The 21556-nt window shown below is 40.8% G+C and overlaps 1 protein-coding gene across 2 annotated transcripts in view; it reads left to right on the forward strand.

Annotated features, from left to right (window-relative positions):
• GINM1 (glycoprotein integral membrane 1) overlaps window positions 1-21556 on the forward strand; it is a 30165-nt gene continuing 8609 nt past the window's right edge. Inside the window, exons 1-4 of one of the 2 annotated variants that reach the window (XM_032216955.1) lie at window positions 1-346; window positions 9164-9223; window positions 13446-13542; window positions 17616-17749. In XM_032216955.1, the coding sequence (XP_032072846.1) occupies window positions 230-346; window positions 9164-9223; window positions 13446-13542; window positions 17616-17749 (408 nt within the window). In that variant the 5' untranslated portion in view covers window positions 1-229. Of the gene's footprint in view, window positions 347-9163; window positions 9224-10168; window positions 10302-13445; window positions 13543-17615; window positions 17750-21556 lie in introns of those variants that run through there. The other variant, XM_032216956.1, reaches the window with a different exon arrangement.

A 21556-nucleotide genomic window follows, 5' to 3' on the forward strand; every position in this document is an offset into this window, starting at 1 on the left:
GTCTTCAACTCTTCAGAGGCGTTCACCGAAGGGAAATCACTGCTATGCCGCCTTTTCCGTGCCCCGACCCTGGAAGCACCTCGTCTGCGCTCGACATCTCAGCTTGTATTGCATCCTTCCCGGCTATTTCCTCCTCCGGGCCCGCCGGACTCCTCCCAACTTCTGCTCGGCGCGTCGCCGCCTCTTGCTTTGTTGATGTTTCACTTAATTTTAATGCGCAGTTCCCAAGATGGAGGCAGCGCTGGGGCCGCGCGAGTTGCTCGGGCTGGTGGCAGGGCTCCTGCTGCTGCCTCCAAGCCTTTTCGCCCTGAATCCGACAGCCGCCTTCTCCCGGATGGTAAACCAGGTAGGCAAGGAAAAGTTTCCTGGGAAGCTTCGGCTTCTGGCCCCGAAAACGTGTGTGTGTGTGTGTTTGTTTGTTTGTTTGTTTGTTGTAGGGCAAGGGGAGAAGAGAAAAGATCGGGTCTCCCTTCAAAGCCCTAAGTGGGGAACGTGAAGATGTGATTCGGCACCCGGCTTTGTATGAGTATCAGTCATGGTGGTTTAGAAGAAAGATCTACTAAAGTAGGGACACGCGACGTTGCCATGCTGGTGGCTTGTCTGCCAAGTCTATTTGCAAAACTGAGTTCTGTTGTATGTATCGGGATAACAGGCTAAGTTTTGGGCAGATTGCATGTGGAAATTCTTCTTTTCCCGACTGTTTGGAAGGAACGATTTATGAGTTAATAGTTTTACAAAAAGGTGTGATCCAGGCCTTGTGTATCTCTCTGTGTGTGTCTTGAATACAATACCCAGCATCTTCTCGTTTTACATAGATAACTTGCTACCATATTAGATTTTAATCTTTGTAGTAATGCAATTTGTACTTCCCGTAATAAGCCTGCTTTTTATAGAAAGAACAGTATGTTCTAAGGAAGCCTGTTTCTGTATTTATGTCCTTGACAAACATGAATTAAATATTTCAGGCATCATGATGCATTTGTTACTCTATTACCATGGCTAAAGCAGTCATCTGCTATATTTGTCTTAGTTTGAGGTTTAAACATCACAGTAGTGATTTGAGACATTTCCAAATATTGGATGTGGTTAACTGCCATGATAATGTTAATTGATTAAAGAGCCCACAAACTCTTATCGCACACATAAAACAATTAAATTTGTTTAATTTTACTTCTGGTTTACCATGGAGTACTTAAATAAGAAAGAATTGATTTTATGGAGAGCTGTCAGAACAAAGATTGCAGGCCTATATTTACTTAGCTGAGCTGGACCTTGCTCATTAGCCCTACTTTCATATCTGTAGGTTGTTTTTCAAATCCAAGCCATATGGGAGGTCCTCTGTATTTTACAGCAGGGGGAGAAATATGAATTTGAGGATCATTCTTGAAAAGCAGAGAACCTCCCTACACCCTTAGTCCTGACCCAGTTCTTTGCCCGAGGTGATTCTCTTCACTACAGAGAAGATGAGAAAGATGATAATTACATGCAAAAAAGATGATTATATGCAAGAAATGAAATAGTCCATGTTGGGATTCTTCTGCCTCCCTCCCTCCCCTCCCTTTCAACCCCAGAGAATGAAGATGTAGAAAGCACTCAACATAGAAATAGAGTATGCTGAAGGAAGACAAATGAAAAACTGATTCCAGACTGTTGCCATGAAAACTACATGGATGTGTTTTGAAGGCATCAGGAGTCAAGGTCAATGCTGAAGGGTTTTCCTTCACTCCTTCACTTAGCCAACAAACAAAAAACCTTCGTTGTAAACAAAATATGTAAATACATTAGTCTTTAAAATATACTATTCATTGGTGTAAATAAAGAGATAGCAACTTTATCTCAGTCTTCAAAGGTGGCAGCATCTGTTGGCAGGCTTGGGCCTGGTTAGTACTTGGATGGGAAATGTCCAGGAAATACCAGAATTTTAGAATAGATTGGGACAATCAAAAAATATGCTAAAGGAAGACAATGAAAACCTCTTTCAGATTGTTGCCAAGAAAATGACATGGATATGTTCTGAAGGCATCAAGAATCAAGCTCTTGCTGAAGGATTTCCATACTTCCATTTCTTCCAATGTATTTGGTTCTTTTCCTTATTGTTTTACTCAAGTTTATTCTTCTAAGCAGGTAATATATCCAAAGATTTGAGAAGTGGTGGAAAAATAGTCTCCCTTAAAAGACTGACAGCAAATTCTCTCTCCGTATCATACCTTCTTGGCATTGTATTCATTTCATGCCTGAGTTATTCATTTTGTAGCAAATGAGAATTAGATGTCTTGTTTCAGTCAGAGGAGGATGCTTCTGCTAATTTGCCTTTCCCAAATGGGAAGGCTCCAAATATCTGATTGATTAGTTTGCTCACAAAACCTCCTGGTATAATTTCTTTTCAGAAGGCAATTATTTTTAGAACAGAACTTCAACCAGTTGTTAATAGGACAAGTTAAAATATGAAAAGATTAAAAAAAATCTGTGCCGTAAATTGGTTCATGCAATTTTCATGCAAGTCCACTGTTGCACAATTTCTGTCTTTCCAAATATTTACGCAATATCAACTTTCTCCCCTCTCTGATTTTTCTAAGATGAAATGTGCTTCACGGCTGCCACATCTTCTTTGTTCTGTTGAAATGAGTTGGTAATTTTTTTCCTTTGAGTCAGAGAAATCACAGTGTAATCAAATAATAATCAGAATTATTGTGGAAAATCCCAGAGAGTTTTGAAATAAAAGATGATTAAATGCACTAAGGAAATACTTCCATTGAGTCATATACCGTATATACTCGAGTATAGGCGTATATACTCGAGTATAGGCCGACCCGAATATAAGCCGAGGCACCTAATTTTACCACAAAAAACTGGAAAAGTTGTTGACTCGAGTATAAGCCTAGGGTGGGAAATGCAGCAGCTACCGGTAAATTTCAAAAATAAAAATAGATACCAATAATGTTTTTGAATATTTATTTCAAAGAAAAACAGTAAACTAGCGGTGTATTCAATGAAATACTTCACTCACCTCATGATGCTGATGTCCCGCTGTGATGATGATGTCCCGTGCAGCCGCGGGAGCGATGTCCCGCCTCCTATGACACACGGCACAGTGATTCCTATCATTGGATCACTGTACCAGAGGAGGTGGGACATCGCTATGTGGCTGCTTGTCGTAACAAGGAGGAGGTGGGACATCGTTGCAGAGCGGCAGGAGGGGGAGGAAGGGGAATCGTAAGACAGCCCTGCATTACATTAGAACGTGAGGAGGGGGGATGGTGCGGTGCGCGCTGCGCGGCAAACTGACACAGAGGGAGGGGAAACTCACAGGGGCACTGGGCCATTCACGAGTGTCACCCAGCGGCATGGCCCCGCCCCTTTTTCTCCTCCATTTCGGGCAAATTTTTCACTGACTCGAGTATAAGCCGAGGTGGCTTTTTTCAGCCCAAAAAGTGGGCTGAAAAACTAGGCTTATACTCGAGTATATACAGTAATATAGATAGTATATTTGGCAACACAAGGGATGTGGGGAAGCCACAAGGGAGAAGAGGTTAATTAGTCCTTGTTCCATAACTATAATGTGTAAAAAAGAAGATAATGTGGTATTTACTGATTAAGGCAAGAAACTTTCAGATCCAAATTAATTTCTTTGATGCTTGTTTTGTCTCGTGTATACTGTAGGCTTTTTAAAATTCTCTGAGAGAAATGTGTTTAAATTAATAAGATTGCAAACTGAAATTTTAATAGTGTAACTACCTATTTAACAAGCAAGATTATGTTGCCTTAATACATGCAGCCGCTTTACAAGTATTCTTCATGTTAGAAATTACTTATAATGTTTATTTTCCTACCAAATAAAGCTGAGTAGAAAAATATATATGTATAAGCTAGAAAATGTAGATTAAATTGCTCCTTTAAATTTGATTTTTAAGAATGAAAAACTAAATGCATCAGTGTGAATTATGAAGCAATATGCACAACCCTTCTTAAAAATAGATACATTGATGTGAGGAAGAGTTTGGTCTAGTGGTTAAGGTATCACACTAGAAACCAGGTGACATGGGGTTCTAGTCTGTCTCTAGGCACAAAGCCAGCTGGGTGATCTTGAGCCAGTTACTTTCTCTCAGTCCTAAGAGGCAATGCCAAACCAGTTTTGAAAAACCATGTCAAGAGAACTGCAGGCATTTGTTCAGGCAGTCTCCAAGAAAAAAACACAACTGAATGGAAAAAGAAAAAAGGGGAAAAAAGAATGTCTTCTTTTATGGTTTGGTCCCACTAGTAAAAGCATAGCCTGACTGGAGCTCTGCTCCGGATATTACCCTTGGTTAGGGTTAGGGTTAGAGCTTGTACTATGGCTGGTTGCCCTTTGTCTTCCCAACTTCTGCTATCTTCTTTCATAGCTTTATCTTCAAAATACTACTTTATTTTCCTTGGAATGACAATTCAGATGGTCCCATGACTCAGCACACACACACACATATACTAGTGGGCTCAAGTATTTCTCTTTAAAAGGTGATGATCAAAAGTCATGTATGTAAAATGTGGCAGGTTGGTTGGGGATGGTCTGAATCATCGTAGTGAAAGCGGAGGAGAAAATCCTGCTTTACCTTTTTTTATAGAATTACTCTGTGCTCAAAATCATCTCCCTACTTTCCATCTTCTGCCTATTGTTTCTCTCCCCGCCCCCTTTATGGTGGAAAAGGAATCTAGAGATTTTTGTTTGCAGAAATGGTTATATTGAAAAGATGAAGCAACCCTTTTTCTTAAGATTGCTGCTGCAAGAGTCTCAGTGTTCAATTGTTGGGGGAGATATTGTCAATTTGGGCCATAAAAGGCGGAGAGACAGAATGAAGAAAGATGGTGAGTTAATATAGTCTGTGCCCATGCTGAGCATTGAGATAAGTGTCTTTGGAGTTACTGTGTGAGTTGATAACTGGAGAGAGATGTGTGTGCTGGAAGATTGGAAATGGGCAGTTTCCATTTTCTGGCCCCAGAAGGATGAAGATGTTGGTTACAGGCGACAGGGAGAAGAAATGTAAAACCAGAGTGAGGAATGTGCTTTATCCCAAACCTAAAGTAGATGGAGGCAGAGGAAGATGGATGGCTACCTGCAAAAGGACACCTGGAGGAAGCCTCAGAGCAGGATAGGTTGGGCAGAAGGCCCAATGGGAGATGCATCATGCAACATTAATGCAGGTTGATGACTGTCAAGGTCTGAAAAAGCTGAAAGAAACACTTTAAGTGCACCGCAAAGTAATCAGCTACTTCTCTCTCTTTCTCTCTCACTCTCCTTGAAAAGCTATGGGAGAGGGAGAAGGAAAAAGAAGAGAGTTGGCAGTTAATCAGTGAAGTGAATGTTTGCTGGCAAATACTTGTGGAAAGCAGAAAGAAAATTTAAGATTTGCGAGAAACAGGAGAGAGGAAGAAATGGGCAAACTTGGAAACAGTGCTATAAATAGTTCTGTTTTTTCCACAATTCCTGTAAATATATTTGCATAGAGTTAAAAAAATACAAAAAAATCTTGCATGGACTTGGTCTTTGGGGAGCAGCTGTTCTACTTAATAAGGCACACACAAAATCATAAAACTATAAAAGTACAGTCAGTCATACTATGGCAGCCCCCCCCCCAACATATAAATCTGTACATTTGGTTATCTCTTGGTTATCCATGGTATTTTTGGGAGTCTCTATGCATCAATATTCAAGTGCCAGTATTCTTGCTAGCCTGCTTCCTCACAGTTGAAGTTTCATGGAATATTGTAGGGAAAACTATTGACTGCATGATTCTGAGGGTTTTTTTTATTATCCAGTAATGCATCAGCAATAATTTTTCTTGTTCCTTGGCCTATCTGAAGTGAGGTGGAACATTTTGTATCTCCCTTTCCATGTAAGGTTCTAACCTCTGTTGGATGATGCTAAGTATTATTTTTCTAACATGCAAATTAAATATATTATAATAGTTTGCACACTCTGTTAAATTTCTTTGTTGTTGTTGTTGTTGTTGTTGTTGTTGTTGTTATATAGACTGACTTCTTCCAATCTTTTGGCCATTATGATTTATTGGCATAATTGGTTACAGTTTTTATTAACTCTTCCTCTCTTGCTTGCTATATTTCTGTAGACATTCCATCAATATCTCTTGCTTTCTGACTTAGTACAGGTAGCCCTTGACTTACAACCACAATTGTCCCCAAAATTTGTGTTGCTAATTGAGACAAGTTGTTCAATTTTAAATTTTCCCCATTTTACGACCTTTCTTGTCTCAGTTATTAAGTGAATCACTGCAATTGTTAACTTAAGTAACATGGTTGTTAAGTGAATCTGGATTCTCCATTGACTTTGCTGGTCAGAAGGTCACAAATAGTGATTACATGATCCCGGGACACTGCAACCATTATAAATATAAATCAGTTATCAAGCATCTGAATTTTGATCACATCCATGGGGATGCCGCAATAGTGGTAAGTGTGAAAAATAGTGATAAGTCACTTTTTTAAGTGCCATTATAACTTTGAACAGTCACTAAGTGAACTGTTGTAAGCCATGGACTATCTTATCAGATAATAGATGCTTATCGGTCTTTACCATGAGCAGCATTGGGGCATTCTGATCATTGCATGATTCACCTTGTACCTGCTTACAAACAAAGACTTAAAACCATGAAACCAACAATTAAATCAGTGAGGACTTGGACTGAGAAGGCAAAGCTAAAACTACAGGCTTGCCTTGACTGCACTGTTTGGAATGTTTTCAAAGATACCTCTGCAGACTTGGATGAACTTAGAGATACATAACATCATATGTCAGTTACCTACGAATATACAATAAACAATAAACCTTGGTTCACAGCTAAACTTAACAGCTATGTTGTACCAAAGAGGAAGCCTACAGAAAAGCTGATAGAATGCTGTTCAATCAGGTCAGAAATGTTGTTAACTTAAGTAACATGGTTGTTAAATGTCACCAGTTACAGCAAATCTGCTTCCCATGCCGAAGGAAATCAACAACTGGCAGATGACCTGAATGTGTTTTACTGTAGGTTTGAGAGAAAACTACTGCCACCCATCTCCACAATCCCCATGTCAGACACACCAACAACAGCCAAGTCTCCTATTAGGCCCACCACCTCTTGCGATTACAGAAAATGAGGTGCAAGATCCATTTCACAGACAAAAGCTAGGAAAAGTACCAGGCCCAGACAAGATAACTCCTTGCTTAAAAGTTTGTGCTGACCAACTGGCTCCCATCTTCACCCGCATCTTTAATAAATCACTAGAGATGTCAAATGTTCCTTCTTGCTTCTAACACTCTACTATCATCCCAGTGCTGAAGAAACCCTCCATCAAGGAACTGAATGACTTCAGACTGGTTGCTCTAACATCTGTAGTTATAAAAACCTTTGAAAAGCTAGTGCTGGCCCACCTAAAAACCATCACGGATCTGCTGTTAGACCCCTTGCAATTTGCCTGCTGAGCAAATAGATCGACAGATGATTTTGTTGATATGTCTCTGCACTACATCCTACTACATCTTGAATCTCCAAAGACTTATGCAAGGGTCCTCTTTGTAGACTTCAGCTCAGCACTCAATACCATCATTCCAGATATTATTCTAAGTAAACTAAATCAGCTAGCTTTACCTGACCACACTTGTAAATGGATCATAAGCTTCCTAACAAATAGAAGGTAGCAGGTGAAGTTAGACAAAAATCACATCAGATACCTGTACAATTAGCACAAGAGCCCCCCAAGGCTGTCTGCTCTCTCCACTTCTCTCTGTACACCAATGACTGCATCTCAAAAGATCCCTCTATTAAAGTATTGAAGTTTGCAGATGATACAACAATGATTGGTCTCATTCGAGACAATGACGAATCTGCATACAGACGGGAGGTTTGATCAACTAGCTTTGTGGTGCAACTGGAACAATCTTGAACTAAACTCATTCAAAACTGTAAAAATGATGGTAGATTTTAGGAGAAATCCTCCTATACTACCATCTCTTACCATACTAGAAAACACAGTCAAGACCTAAAGGGCTTTTCATCTGGCATTATAGTGTAACTCCATTTTTATTATATATCTATATGGCTCTCTTGATAATACAGGAATTCTTTTCCATTGTGTCTTCCAGCACAATATGAAACAATGACTTTGACACTGTCACTAAAGCAATTATCTGCCTTTAGTATCTTCCAATATTGCTGCTGTCCAATATAGGCACCTACGTGTGTTAGCTGGGCAGCTGGAATGATGCTAAAGCCTTGAGAGATTATGTGCTTTGGCCTTCTCTCCTGGGTATCTTTGCTCATCTCTTACAGGAACATGCCTCCTCCTTCCTTAATAAAGCAGCACAGCAAGACTTCAGAGAAACGCATTAATAACCTATCAAATTTCAATCCTGTTGATTTCAGTAGGTCTCTTTTAGGCAGGAAGGTGGCTCAATCAAATATACATAGTAAAATGTTTGGTTGTACATATTGCAACTATTGTGAGGATTATGCCATCATTTAGGGTGAGTTGTATGTTGGATCATATAAAATTTACCTGAACATAGCTTCTCATTATTTAGCTTTTAATTGATATGACTGCAAAATGTCAAGCCTTTAGTGGTAGGCAAATAAAATAAATAAAAAAATACATTGGTTTTGGAATATTCTTTATTGCTAGCAAAGTATTATAATACAAAGCATATGAAAACAATTCTTCAGCTAAGGTAATTAAAGCAAAGTTATTCTGAAACTATTTCTCACGTTTTCCCCTTCCTCTGAACTTAGATTTCCTTCTATAAATATTATCTCTGTCCTGCACTTTCTCAGGGTCTGTTAGACGTTTCATTACAGAAAATCATCTGATTATACAATTCGTATTTATGCAGCATAGTATGCACTATTAGGTATAAAAGGCACTTTGGAATCTTGATAGTTATATATACTACACTGGCCTCTATTATTCTCTGGTCTCTGAACCTATTTATGGCATTTTGTTCCTCTTTCAGTTTTTTGACTTTGGTTACTTAGACACAGACTTTAGACATGCTAGATCCTGACAAACCACATTGTGGATGGAAGCATAAATTTGTCTCACAAACTAAAAATTGAATTAAACACCTTTCTTAGTTTATAAACTGTATTGAGTATTTCTTTCTTTTTCTCTTCTTTTTTTTGTCATTTTGTTATTTCAGGAAAATATCAAGATTAAAGTAAATATACTGGAAACCACTGGGGATATTCAGGAAAGACAGGTATTGTATGTTTCACTTCCTGTACTTTTCTTTAGCAAAGTCTTTTCTCTATTGTGATTCATCAGCTTAAGGGTCTTTCTAGTTACTATAATACCATGTTTCCCTGAAAATAAGACCCAACTGGAAAATAACTCCTAGCATGATTTTTTCAGGATAGTAATAGCACTCAGACTTATATACAACTTCACAGTGCTTTTACAGCCCCCTCTAAGTGGTTTACAGAGTCAGCATATTGTCCCCAACAATTTTGGGTCCTCATTTTACCCACCTCGGAAGGAAAGAAGGCTGAGTCAACCTTGAGCCAGGGAGATTTGCTGTGCCAAATTGCAGACAGCCGAGTGTCAGCAAAATAGTCTGCAGTACTGCACTCTAACCCCTGCACCACCACAACTCTTAATGCTCGTAATATAAGCCTTATCCCCCAAATAAACCTCAATTAAGATCATGTCATTTAGTACCCTATTTCCCCCAAAATAAGACCTAACCGGAAAATGCTTCTTTTGGGGAAAAAATTAATATAAGACCCGGCCTTATTTTCGGGGAAACATGGTAGTACAATAAATATACCGAGTTGTTGATTAAGATTTTTGGGATACTCAATAATTCCTTCCAATAAATAGTTTGTTATGTTTGTACTACCTTCTATGAGTTTGTAAAAGTTAGAAGATTATTTTTGGGGTTCCAAATTTGGTGCTTAATTGGCATTATGCTATATACATAGCAATGTGCCTGAATATATGCATTTTGTAAGTGTGCTGCTTTCAGTCATAATAGTTGTCAGTAGTACATAGTTTTATATTATGAACTGACAGATGATGAAGTCCTGTAGATAATATGTGGACCCTTGTTCAGCTTGTTTCAGTTGATGGTGACAACAGACCTAGCTGTTTTTCACTGGCTGTCCCTAAGCTATACTGTTCATAGTTCCCAACACTTACTTTACAGAGTCTATGGGAAATTGAAGACCTGATTTTCCACTGCTGGTTACAAGTCCAAGATACCTGTCTGAGTTAAAGGACTGGTTTAACTACTTGCAGATGTTTCATACCCAAACTAGATAACTGTTCTGTTAATGGTGGTAAGCAAAACCGAGAATGAGTGGCATGAGTATCTAAGTTACAGCCAGAAAATAGATTTTTTAAAGGTTTCAATGACTTCCTGTCAAACAGTGTTACATTCTGCTTTTTACTCCTCTTGCAAAAGCTCAGTTTTTCCACACACAGATACTTCACAGGTTATATTTTTAATCCAAAATCACTAAAATCAGTGGCAATAGTAAGAGTAATAGTAGAGTAAGAGATCAAGCCAGTTTGGTGGAGTGATTAAGGCCCCAGGCTAGAAACCAGGAGATAAGGACGTTTAGCCTTACCTTAGACATGAAGCCAGCTGGATCTATCTTAGCCTTAAGAAGAAGATAATGACAAGCTGCATCTGAAATCTTACCAAGAAAAACACAATAGGATATTAGAGTTGGAAGGGACCTTGGAGGTCGTCTAGTTCAACTTTCTGCTCAAACAGGAGGGCGATTTCAGACAAATGACTGGCCAGTCTCTTCTTAAACAGCTCCAGCGATGGAGGACCCACAACTTCTGAAAGCAAGCCATTCTACTGATTGATTGTTCTCACTGTTACAACTGTGCAGGGATTTGCTTAGGCCAGGGGTAGTCAACCTTTTTATACCTACCGCCCACTTTTGTATCTCTGTTAGTTCAGTTCAGTTCAGTTCACTTTATTTGTATGCCGCCCTTTTCCCTGGGGGGACTCAGGGCGGCTCACAGTTCAAAAGGGGTGGGGGAAGGACAAACAATTTACAACATAAAAGCATTACATCATTTAAGAACTCAACAGTCATACAATTCGAGTAGGGGTTAGAATCTTTAACCCCAGGCCAGCCGGGATAGCCAGATTTTAAGTGCGGCGCGGAAGGTCTGGAGGGTGGTGAGGGTCCGGATCTCCACGGGGAGTTCGTTCCAGAGGGTCGGAGCAGCCACTGAGAAGGCTCTCCTCCGAGTAGTTGCCAGTCTACACTGGCTGGCTGATGGAATTCGGAGGAGGCCTAATCTATGCAATCTTATCGGTCTAGTGGAGGTGATTGGCAGTAGGCGGTCTCTCAAGTACCCAGATCCAATACCATGAAGGGCTTTGTAGGTGACAAGTAGCACCTTGAAGCGCACCCGGAGATCAACAGGCAGCCAGTGCAGCTCGCGGAGGATAGGTGTTATGTGGGTGAATCGAGGTGCACCCATGATCGCTCGTGCGGCTGCATTCTGGACCAGCTGAAGTCGCCGAATACTCTTCAAGGGCAGCCCCATGTAGAGCACATTGCAGTACTCCAGCCTAGAGGTGACAAGGGCACGAGTGACTGTTGTGAGGGCCTCCCGGTTCAGGTAGGGACGCAACTGGTGCACCAGGCGAACCTGGGCAAATGCCCCCCTGGTTACAGCTGACAAATGGTGTTCAAAAGTCAGCTGAGGGTCCAGGAGGACTCCCAAGTTGCGAACCCTATCTGAGGGGCGTACAATTTGACCCCCCAGCCTGAGAGATGGAACACTTGGCCAATTCGTGGGAGGGAAGCACAACAGCCACTCGGTCTTTTCTGGATTGAGCACAAGCTTGTTAACCCCCATCCAGTCTCTAACAGCCTCAAGACCCTGGCTCATCACGTCCATTGCTTCATTGAGTTGGCACGGGGCGGACAGATACAACTGTGTATCGTCCGCATATTGATGGTATTTTATCCCGTGCCGTCGAATGATCTCACCCAGCGGTTTCATGTAGATGTTGAAAAGAAGAGGGGACAGGACCGCACCCTGCGGCACCCCATGTGTTAGGGGCCTAGGGGTTGATCTCTGCCCTCCGACTAACACCGACTGCGACCTGTCCGAGAGGTAGGAGGAGAACCACTGTAAAACAGTGCCTCCCACCCCCACCTCCCGCAGTCGTCGCAGAAGGATACCATGGTCGATGGTATCGAAAGCCGCCGAGAGGTCAAGGAGCACCAGGATGGAGGCATGGCCTCCATCCCTGGCTCTCCAGAGATCTTCGGTCAATGCGACCAAAGCGGTTTCTGTGCTGTAGCCAGGTCTGAAGCCGGACTGGAATGGATCGAGATAACTGGCTTCCTCCAAGGATCGTTGGAGCTGAAAGGCCACCACCTTCTCAACAACCTTCCCCACAAAGGGGAGGTTGGAGACTGGACGATAGTTGTTTAAAATGGCTGGATCCAAGGATGGTTTCTTCAGGAGGGGTCTCACCACCGCCGCCTTTAAAGCGGGGGGAAAGACCCCCTCCCGAAGGGAGGCAGTAACAACCGCCTGGATCCAGCCTCGTGTCACCTCTCTGCTGTTTACAACCAGCCAGGAGGGGCACGGGTCCAGCACACATGTGGAGGCGCCAACAGCTCTCATCGCCTTGTCCACGTCCTCAGGGGTAACAACTTGAAAATCAATCCAGCGATGGCTTACCAGATTATCCCTTAGTGCCTTGGCTGGTTCTGCAGGATTGGAGTCCAGGTCCGCCCGGAGCCGAGCAACCTTGTCCGCGAGGAATTGGACGTAATCCTCAGCCCTGCCCTGCAGCGGATCGCCCGTGTCCCTCCTATTTAGGAGGGAACGGGTTATCCTAAACAGGGCGGCTGGGCGTGACTCAGCGGACGCAATCAGAGAGGCAATATGTGATCTCTTAGACGTCCTGATTGCTCGAATGTATTCTCTGATGCAGGTTGTTAAAAGTGCTCGGCTAGTAGTAAAATTTTCTAACCGCCCACCGGTTTCACAGTAATGGTGATTTATAAAGTAGGGAAGTAACTTTACTTCATAAAATTTATAAAGCAGAGTTACAGCAAACCCCTACCGCCCACCATGAAAGATGGAATGCCCACTAGTGGGCGGTAGGGACCAGGTTGACTACCACTGGCCTAGGCAGTCACCAGGAATCCACATTGACTCAAAGGAACCAAAAAGAAAACCAAACCATTGAGGGTTCAGTATAGGATGGCCTTTCATTTTTTTAAAGCATGAAAGCACAATGATGGCAAATTTATCAACCTATTTGGATGGTAACTAATTTTGAATCTCTTATATTTATGACTTATTTTGATCATTGCTCTCATGATAGTGTAAATTAAACAAAACCTGGTCAACCCTGTATCTTGAAAAGTATAAAATTCTCTTTTTATGAAACTGTACATTCAATATATATTATTCTGTGGATTTTTTTTTAGGTTGTCCTTAATATTACTTATGTGAATGGTCAGATGTATGTAAATGACTTTCCACTGAAGAGCGGAGTCACACGGATAAAATGTCAAACTTTAATCTGTGAGTATTTCTTAATTCACTATCTGGATTGTATGTTCCTCTATAATTCTATAGAGGTAGTCCCCGGCTTATGACTTTGATTGGGACTGGGACTTCAGTATCTAAGTGATGTAGACACTAAGTGAGTCATGCCAATTTTATGACATTTTTGTTGCATTCATTGAGAGAATCACTATGGCCATTAAGCAAATCTGGCTTCCCTTTTAGCTTTGCTTCTCTGAAGCCCCCTGGAAGGTCACCAATGGCAATCATGCAGCCCCAGGATCGGGGTGGGATTCTACCAGTTTGGGTGAACCAGTTCGCTCCAAATTTGAAGTGGGGTCACCCGCCTGCTCCTGCACAACATTCACCTATATTTCCTTTTCCGAAGCCCACCTGATCAGTGCGGAACAGTGGATTGCTGCACCTCAGCTGTTTTCCTCGCCAGCAATAACGCGGAAGGTAAGTTTTCTGAAAACTCCCAGAAAACTCACCTTCCGCATTACTCACAGAAGCGAGTGCACATGAAGGGGCCGCTCAGCAAACCACTTGTTAAACCGGTAGGATCCCACCCCTGCCGAGGATTCTACAGTCATCGTAAATGTATGTTGTTGCCAAGCACCCAAATTTTGATCATGTGACTAGCAGGGATGTTGCGACAGTGGTTAAGTGTAAGGACTGAACATGAATCACTTTGTTTAACCGCATTGTAACTTTTAATGGTCATTAAACTAATAATTGTAAGTTGAAGAATACCTTTAATTGTTTTTTGCATCCCCAGAGTCACTTTTCATGAGTTGGGCAGGCATGTATACATTTGATAAATAAATAACTCTCATTGCTAAAAAATCCCCAACCCTCTGCATATAAATTAGTAACAATAGATTATTTTCATTTCTAAAGAATTCAAGATTATTTATTGGTGATTGTTTATAGTTTTGAATTAATTCAGGGTAGTACATTATTGTGTCCATAACCAAATACAAACAGAGATTAAAAGCTGATTTTAGGAAAGCCCTCAGCAAGTTCCTGTTTGGTTATTTGATTGTGTCGCAGGCTGAGCTGTAGAAACTCAAGGATGTGACTCCACCCTGATAAGTCCTGTCCGTCTCCTCTCACGCCCAGCACACATCCAGCTGAATTGGTGAAGGAGAAAAACAGCATGGTTTTCAGATAGTCTTTGCAAAACACTTTTTAAGAAGACTTTCCTAATTCATATTTTCTGCAAATAAAAAATGGGATTTTTCTTGTAAGGATAAAAGAATTACCCAGCACTTACAAATTTAAAATGATGCTTATTAGAAGAAGCAAGCATTCTGGTTTGTTTACTTTTTTTGGTATTATGTGCCTTACATTGAAAAGAAAGATCCTGATTGGATACATAAGCATAATTTATGAAGCCAAAAAATTACATGCTATTTACGAATGTTTAATACACTAAGTATTTCCTTGATATACTGGTTTCAAGGTTAGCTTTTAAGATAATTTACTCTTTACTCCAAGACATGCTTTACTCAAGGACACGGTAGAAACTGATTCTTAACAGTTTAGAGCAATATGCATAAAAAGATGCTGTAGGAGAAGTGAATCCCAACAGTGGTTCATTGTGGCCTTTTAAAGGGAATCTCATACTTTCTAGTGTTTAACTAGCTCTAATATAGGTAATCCTCAACTTACAACCATTCATTTAATGACCATTCAGTTATTTCAAATGGCATTGAAAAAAGTGACTCAAAACCGGTTCTCACACTTAACTGTTGTAGCACTCCCAGGGTTACATGATCAAAATCTGGGTGCTTGGTAACTGGCATTATACATCCTGGTATCACGTGAATTGCCATTTGCAATCTTCCTAGTTGGCTACTGACAAGTAAAGTCAATGGGGGAAACCAAATTCACATAATGATTGTGTCACTGTTCCGGCATTCACCAAGGACACAACAAGAGAAGCAGTTTGGTGGTTTAAATGCTTTATCTCTTTCTTTGTGAAACCTGTGATAACCGGCAGCAAATGACTGATAATACAAAGAATACATGTGAAATCAGTTCTAACCCAGTTAACCTTACACCCATATATATATACACACAACCCTTCCCATAACCACCCATATGTCATACCCTCACCCACCCTTACACCAAGCTGCACCAACCTCCACCCATAAGCCCCACCCCCTCACCTTGCGAAGCAATGAACCATCACAGGAAGAGAGATCAGTCCAGTTCAGTCCAGTTCAACCCAACCAGGGAATATCCGCAGTCCAGTCAGGAATTAGTCCGGAACATGCCTCAAGCATTCGTTTAATAGGAAACAGCTATTCCCGGCAAAGGCATACGCTCTGCCACGTCACATGGCTCATGACGTCACCACCTGACCAGCCACAATTTTGGGAGCGGAGGAGGAGTGTTGGGCCATGCTGGTGCTCTGAATGAGTGAAGGAGGAAGCAGCCAAGGCGAACGGGGCAGCCAGGATGGCCGGACGCCGATGATTGGAGTGATCTGAACAGCTGGTAACCCCGTGTGCTCTTGTCAGGCTCCTCGCGTGCTGGGAATGGCAGCCTGAGGGCTGACAGATTGCTTGAGTCATTTAATAACTGCAGTGATTCGCTTAACCATGGCAAAAAAGGTCTTAAAAATGGGCGTGACTGGCTTAACAATCACCTTCCTTAGCAACAGAAATTCTGGTCCCAATTGTGATCATAAGTCAAGGACTACCTGAATAGACATAATTTAAAGCAGGGCTGTCAAACTTGTGGCCCACGGGCTAGATGCGTCACATGCTAGCCATGGCCATACCCAGTTTAGCAACTGGGGAAAAAAGATGTAATATGTCATGTGACGACACTGACGACGCAAGTTTGACATCCCTGATTTAAATAGACAAAAGTCCTTCTAAACTCATGGGGTTTTACTTGGGAAAAGTATACATTTCATTTATTTCTCAAACAAAATTTCATTTGCTGTAATCTAATAACTAATTACCTTTAGTTCTCTGAATTTCTATTAAATTCTGAAGAGAAGCACGTGAATTTGAGAACTCAGAATGCAATGCATTATGGTTTTCTCCAGATATAAGAAGCAGAATGTTTGCCTGCAAATCATCACTGACTTTACTGGATTAAATGGAATGGGAGGAAGTTAGATTAGGGAGATTCAGGACTCATAATACAAAAAAAGCCATGGGAACAAGTCCTTGACACTAAAAACTGGATTTCAGTTAAGTGGTACATAATAAATGCCAAGGCTTCTGTGCCACACAAACATCTTGATGATAGTTGTATTCTATGCAAATTTAACTTAATACAATGGCAGCAGTAATTACTATTCTTCTGCTGAAATCAGTGTAAGTGTACATGGCTGGAGAGGAAAAGAAGTTGGGTGTTAGCATAGTAGCAGTGAGCTACATAATTGAGAGAGAAATCTACATTACAGGAAGACAGCCTCCATTTGAAAATGAGGAGAAGATAGCCCAAGAGCGTGTCACTTTATGTTCTATTCCATATGTTGTATAGTGACTTAGATTATGGATGCTTTAGTTTGGATTTAACACGTTAAATGTAAATCTAAATACCTCCTTCAACTCTTTTGTTCAGTGATTTCTGGGACTCACCTAGTAGTACAAGTAGAACTGCTTGATTTTCTAATGCTTCCTTTAGGTGTAAGAATGGTTATATAAAGTTAGTTTATCCTAGTAATTCGATAGCTTCCATCAAATAGTAGGGAGAGGGGTATTCAACTTGATTCAATGAGCTGAAGAACCTACAGAGCAGATTTGGGAAGAAAAGAAATACCCTCAGGGCAGGAGGGAAGAAGAGAGAGTGGGAAAGTGCAATTGCGCAAAAGATGATATTTGTAGAAGACAATCTAGAAAGTAGAAAATATTCCTGTTTCCATTTTAATAGTCTATTTAGCTCTCTGTCATTTTTCCTAAAAATACAGTAATTGTGAAATCTAGTCAGCTAGTTATATTAGTTCCACACTGAATTGCAATATGGCGTCCAATCCACTTTGCAACACTATTTTAATGTGTAACTTGTTTCTAGAGATTTTGTTTCTCTGCGTGGCCTCTATATGACACACAGTTATTTGTTGATAGTGAAGAGTGGAAACCATGATACCTTAGGAATTGTCAGTGTTCGCATTATGATTCATGAGTGGCCAATGGCATCCAGCACCAACTTGAAATTGATTGTTGTTCAAGAAGAAGTGACGGATATAGATGAAAAGCAGGCAAGTATTCTTTTTCTAAATCATTGTATTTACTGGCTTAGGTATAAATCCATAGTGGAAGATTGTTTTTGCAGAATGATGGACATATTTTAGTTCTGCGTTTTATCTTCTGCCAATAAACCAAGAATACTGCTGTCTGATGTTAGATAATTCTGTGTCCTCTTTTGTATCAGAATAGGTACTTTTTAAATTAAAAAAGCCCTCAAAGTCAACACCTTTTTTATATTTTTGTAATTTTTTACAGGAATTTTGATGGTATCTATACAATCATATTTTAAGAATGTTTATATATATTACATATCTCCAGGAAATGGAGGAAAGGAAACGGCTAACTTTTTTAAAGCAGCTACTTTGTATAGTATGTGAGGGTTTTTTTGTTGTATAAGGGTAAAGGGTAAATTGGCCATACATTGAGCTTAATTCTTGATGACCTGATGGATATATCCTTGCAAGTTTTTTTATCAACAATGTGCAGTGGGATTTTTTTCCCAACTTGCCAATCTAATATACAGTGATAGTATTTCACGATGATCTTTCATCTGATTAGTTAGTTAGTTAGTTAGTTAGTTCGTTTTATTGATTTGTATGCCGCCCACTCCCGAAGGACTCCGGGCGGCTTACAATAAAACAAGGGAAGGGGAATAATACACAAACAACATTAAAATATACAACAATCACAATCTCCAGGGGGCTGGATATTTCGAGAGCCCCCCGGCCTGCTGGAGTAGCCAGGACTTAACAGCTTTGCGGAAGGCCAGGAGGGTAGTAAGTGTCCGGATCTCCACGGGGAAATCGTTCCAGAGGGCTGGTGCTGCAACAGAGAAGGCTCTTCCCCGGGGAGTCGCCAGCCGACATTGGCTGGCAGATGGAATCCGAAGGAGACCTAACCTGCGTGATCGAATCGGTCTATGGGAGGTGATCGGCAGGAGGAGGTCTCTCAGGTACCCAGGTCCGATGCCATGAAGGGCTTTATAGGTAACGACCAGCGCCTTGAAGCGGATCCGGAGACTAATGGGTAACCAGTGCAGCTCGCGGAGGATAGGTGTAACGTGGGTGTACCTGGGTGCACCCACAATCGCTCGCGCGGCTGCGTTCTGGACCAGCTGGAGTCTTCGAACACTCTTCAAGGGCAGCCCCATGTAGAGCGCATTACAATAATCCAGTCTTGAGGTCACAAGGGCGTGAGTGACTGTCTGAAGAGCCTCCCGATCCAGGTAGGGTCGCAATTGGTGCACCAGGCGGACCTGGGCAAAGGTCCCCCTGGTCACAGCTGACAGTTGATGTTCTAAAGTCAGCTGTGGATCCAGGAGGACTCCCAAATTGCGAACCCTCTCTGAGGGGCGTATAATTTCGCCCCCCAGCCTGAGAGATGGAATATTTGGCCAATCTTTGGGAGGGAACATCAGTAGCCACTCGGTCTTGTCTGGATTGAGTGCCAACTTATTTACTCCCATCCAGACCCTAACAGCCTCCAGGCACTGGCACATCACTTCTACTGCTTCGCTGAGTTGAGATTATTAACCAGGACTGCCCCTGCTTAACTTCCAAATGCCGAAAAGATCCGGCTAGTGCCAGATGCTAAAACCTCATCAGCACAGACTTCCTCAGAATTATTTTTTAGATCAAAGATGATTCTAAGATTTGCTATTGGGTGTTATTATTCATTTGTTTTTACTTATGAAATGTGGGAGGGAGAAGTACTAAATATACAAATATATATTCAAGAGAGAGATATGGGGGGGGCATAGTTAGGATAGATTAACGAAGGTAAGGGAATAAGGAATGATACTAAATTATATTTGGGTTTGTGGAAAAACCATTCCAAAAAAGCATAAACTGAAACTTGAAAGAGACATCTATAACAACAGAAAAAGAAAGGGAGATAGGAGGAGAGAATAAGAGGAAGAGGAGAGAAGGAAGGAAGTGGTAAGGAGAGGCAGGTGGAAGGGAGAGAAAGAGAAAGAGAGAGGGTAGGAAGGGGAAGAGTAGGAGTAGGGGAGAGGTAAGGGAAGAAGAAAGGGGAAGGAGAGGAGGAAGGAAGAAAGTAGAGAAGGGAGTGGGAGAAAAGAAGGGAAAATAAGGTGATGTTACAACAGGTGGAAGGGATGGTAAATAAAGCAATCCAAATTGTATATTATAATCTATTAAACGGAATGACAAATGTAAAGAAGAATAACAATTATATGAATGTATAATTACAATGGTATGTAAGAGAATACAAAATAAAAAACTTTATAAGGAAAAAAATGTGGGAGAGAGTAAAGATTTGAATAGTTAAATTTGAAAATCCTAATAGCACACATTTATTTTGGAGTTAACACACATTTTGCTCTTCTGCCAGCACTGAGTAGGATCAGTGAAGACCTCCATCTCATATTCCTAGTATTAACAATATCCAATACTTTTTGTCTTGACCATATATTTACTCTTGTTGTTCAAAATCTGGAACAAAAACGTATGTTGTAATACAATTTCCTTATGAAGCAAACCCTCTCCATAATTTAGACAGATTCTACTTAAAATTCCCATGTATAATTAGATCGTGAATCATTTTCATTACAGGGCTTAAGGAAAAGCCTTCCTGTGGAACACAAATACTTAAAAATAGTACAAGAGAATTTCAGATAAGATACCTGTTTCAGGCTTAAATTTTAATTTAATTACAATTTTAAACTTAATTACAAACTTCCACCACATATCGTAGAAAGGAGCTATGAAAATAGCAACTTTCTTACAGTTGGCACAATTAAATCATATATATGATCCAAAATTGGAGGAACCCATGCCCTGCTAAATAGCTTCAAGAACTTGACCACTTGCTTAGAACATACTTTTTAAATTGTAGAGGAGAAAACTTCCTATATACACTTGCATATTACATTAGACAGTTCTGGGATGTTGGATTATTTGTAGTACTATCATTGTGTATGCAACAGTTTTAGACAAATGGAGTGGATAAATTGATCAATTCTGCCAGGAAGCAGCCTTCAGTTTGTTTAAATGCCAAATTATTCAAGACTTTCTCATTTCTGGTTGAAGAGATAAACCTTGACTTTATTTTATTCTGGAAGCCTCTCAGATTGTCTGGTGATAAAGGTTTCTCAACTACAATGCTGCCTAAAAAGGTCCTTACTAATAAGATTTTTTATTGCAGGAAAGGTTCTAATAGATAAGAACCAGGGTAGTTTTCTTGTTTTTAGATTCTTGGTTTATGAATTCCGTTTTGAGAAGTTCTTCTATCTTGCAGGACCATCATTCAACCATGTGATGTGGTCCATAAGTCCACAAATCTTTCATGCAACTCCTCCTCTTGGGGAGAATAATTCACAATCATTCAGCATCTTAAGCACGGTCACTCCTACCAAAGCTCTTAGGTATCTTTATTCAGATACAAGCCCCGTTGGTTCCTTTGCTCCCAGTTAATCAGTTTCATTATTTGGGATGGTATTTGGACCACTGGGCTGCAAACTTCTCATCACATAAAAGTTGCAATAGCAAAATAGCCATGAGTCTTATTTTTGGCCGATCGGAAGCAAAATACAAAATTCATTTTATGTTGCAATGTGGAACATTTGTGAAGTGAATTTGCCCCATTTTACGACTTTTCTTGTCACTGTAGTTAAGTAAATCACTGCAGTTTTAAGTTAACATGATTGTTAAGTGAATCTGGCTTCCCCATTGACTTTGCTTGTCAGAAGGTTGCAAGAGCAGATCACAGGAGCCCGAGACACTGCAACGGTCATAAATATGAACCAGTTGCCAAGCATCTGAATTTTGATCATGGGGATACTGCAATGGTCGTAAGTG

This window comes from Thamnophis elegans, chromosome 4 (genome assembly GCF_009769535.1).
Source record: "Thamnophis elegans isolate rThaEle1 chromosome 4, rThaEle1.pri, whole genome shotgun sequence".
Taxonomy (NCBI): Eukaryota; Metazoa; Chordata; class Lepidosauria; order Squamata; family Colubridae; genus Thamnophis; species Thamnophis elegans.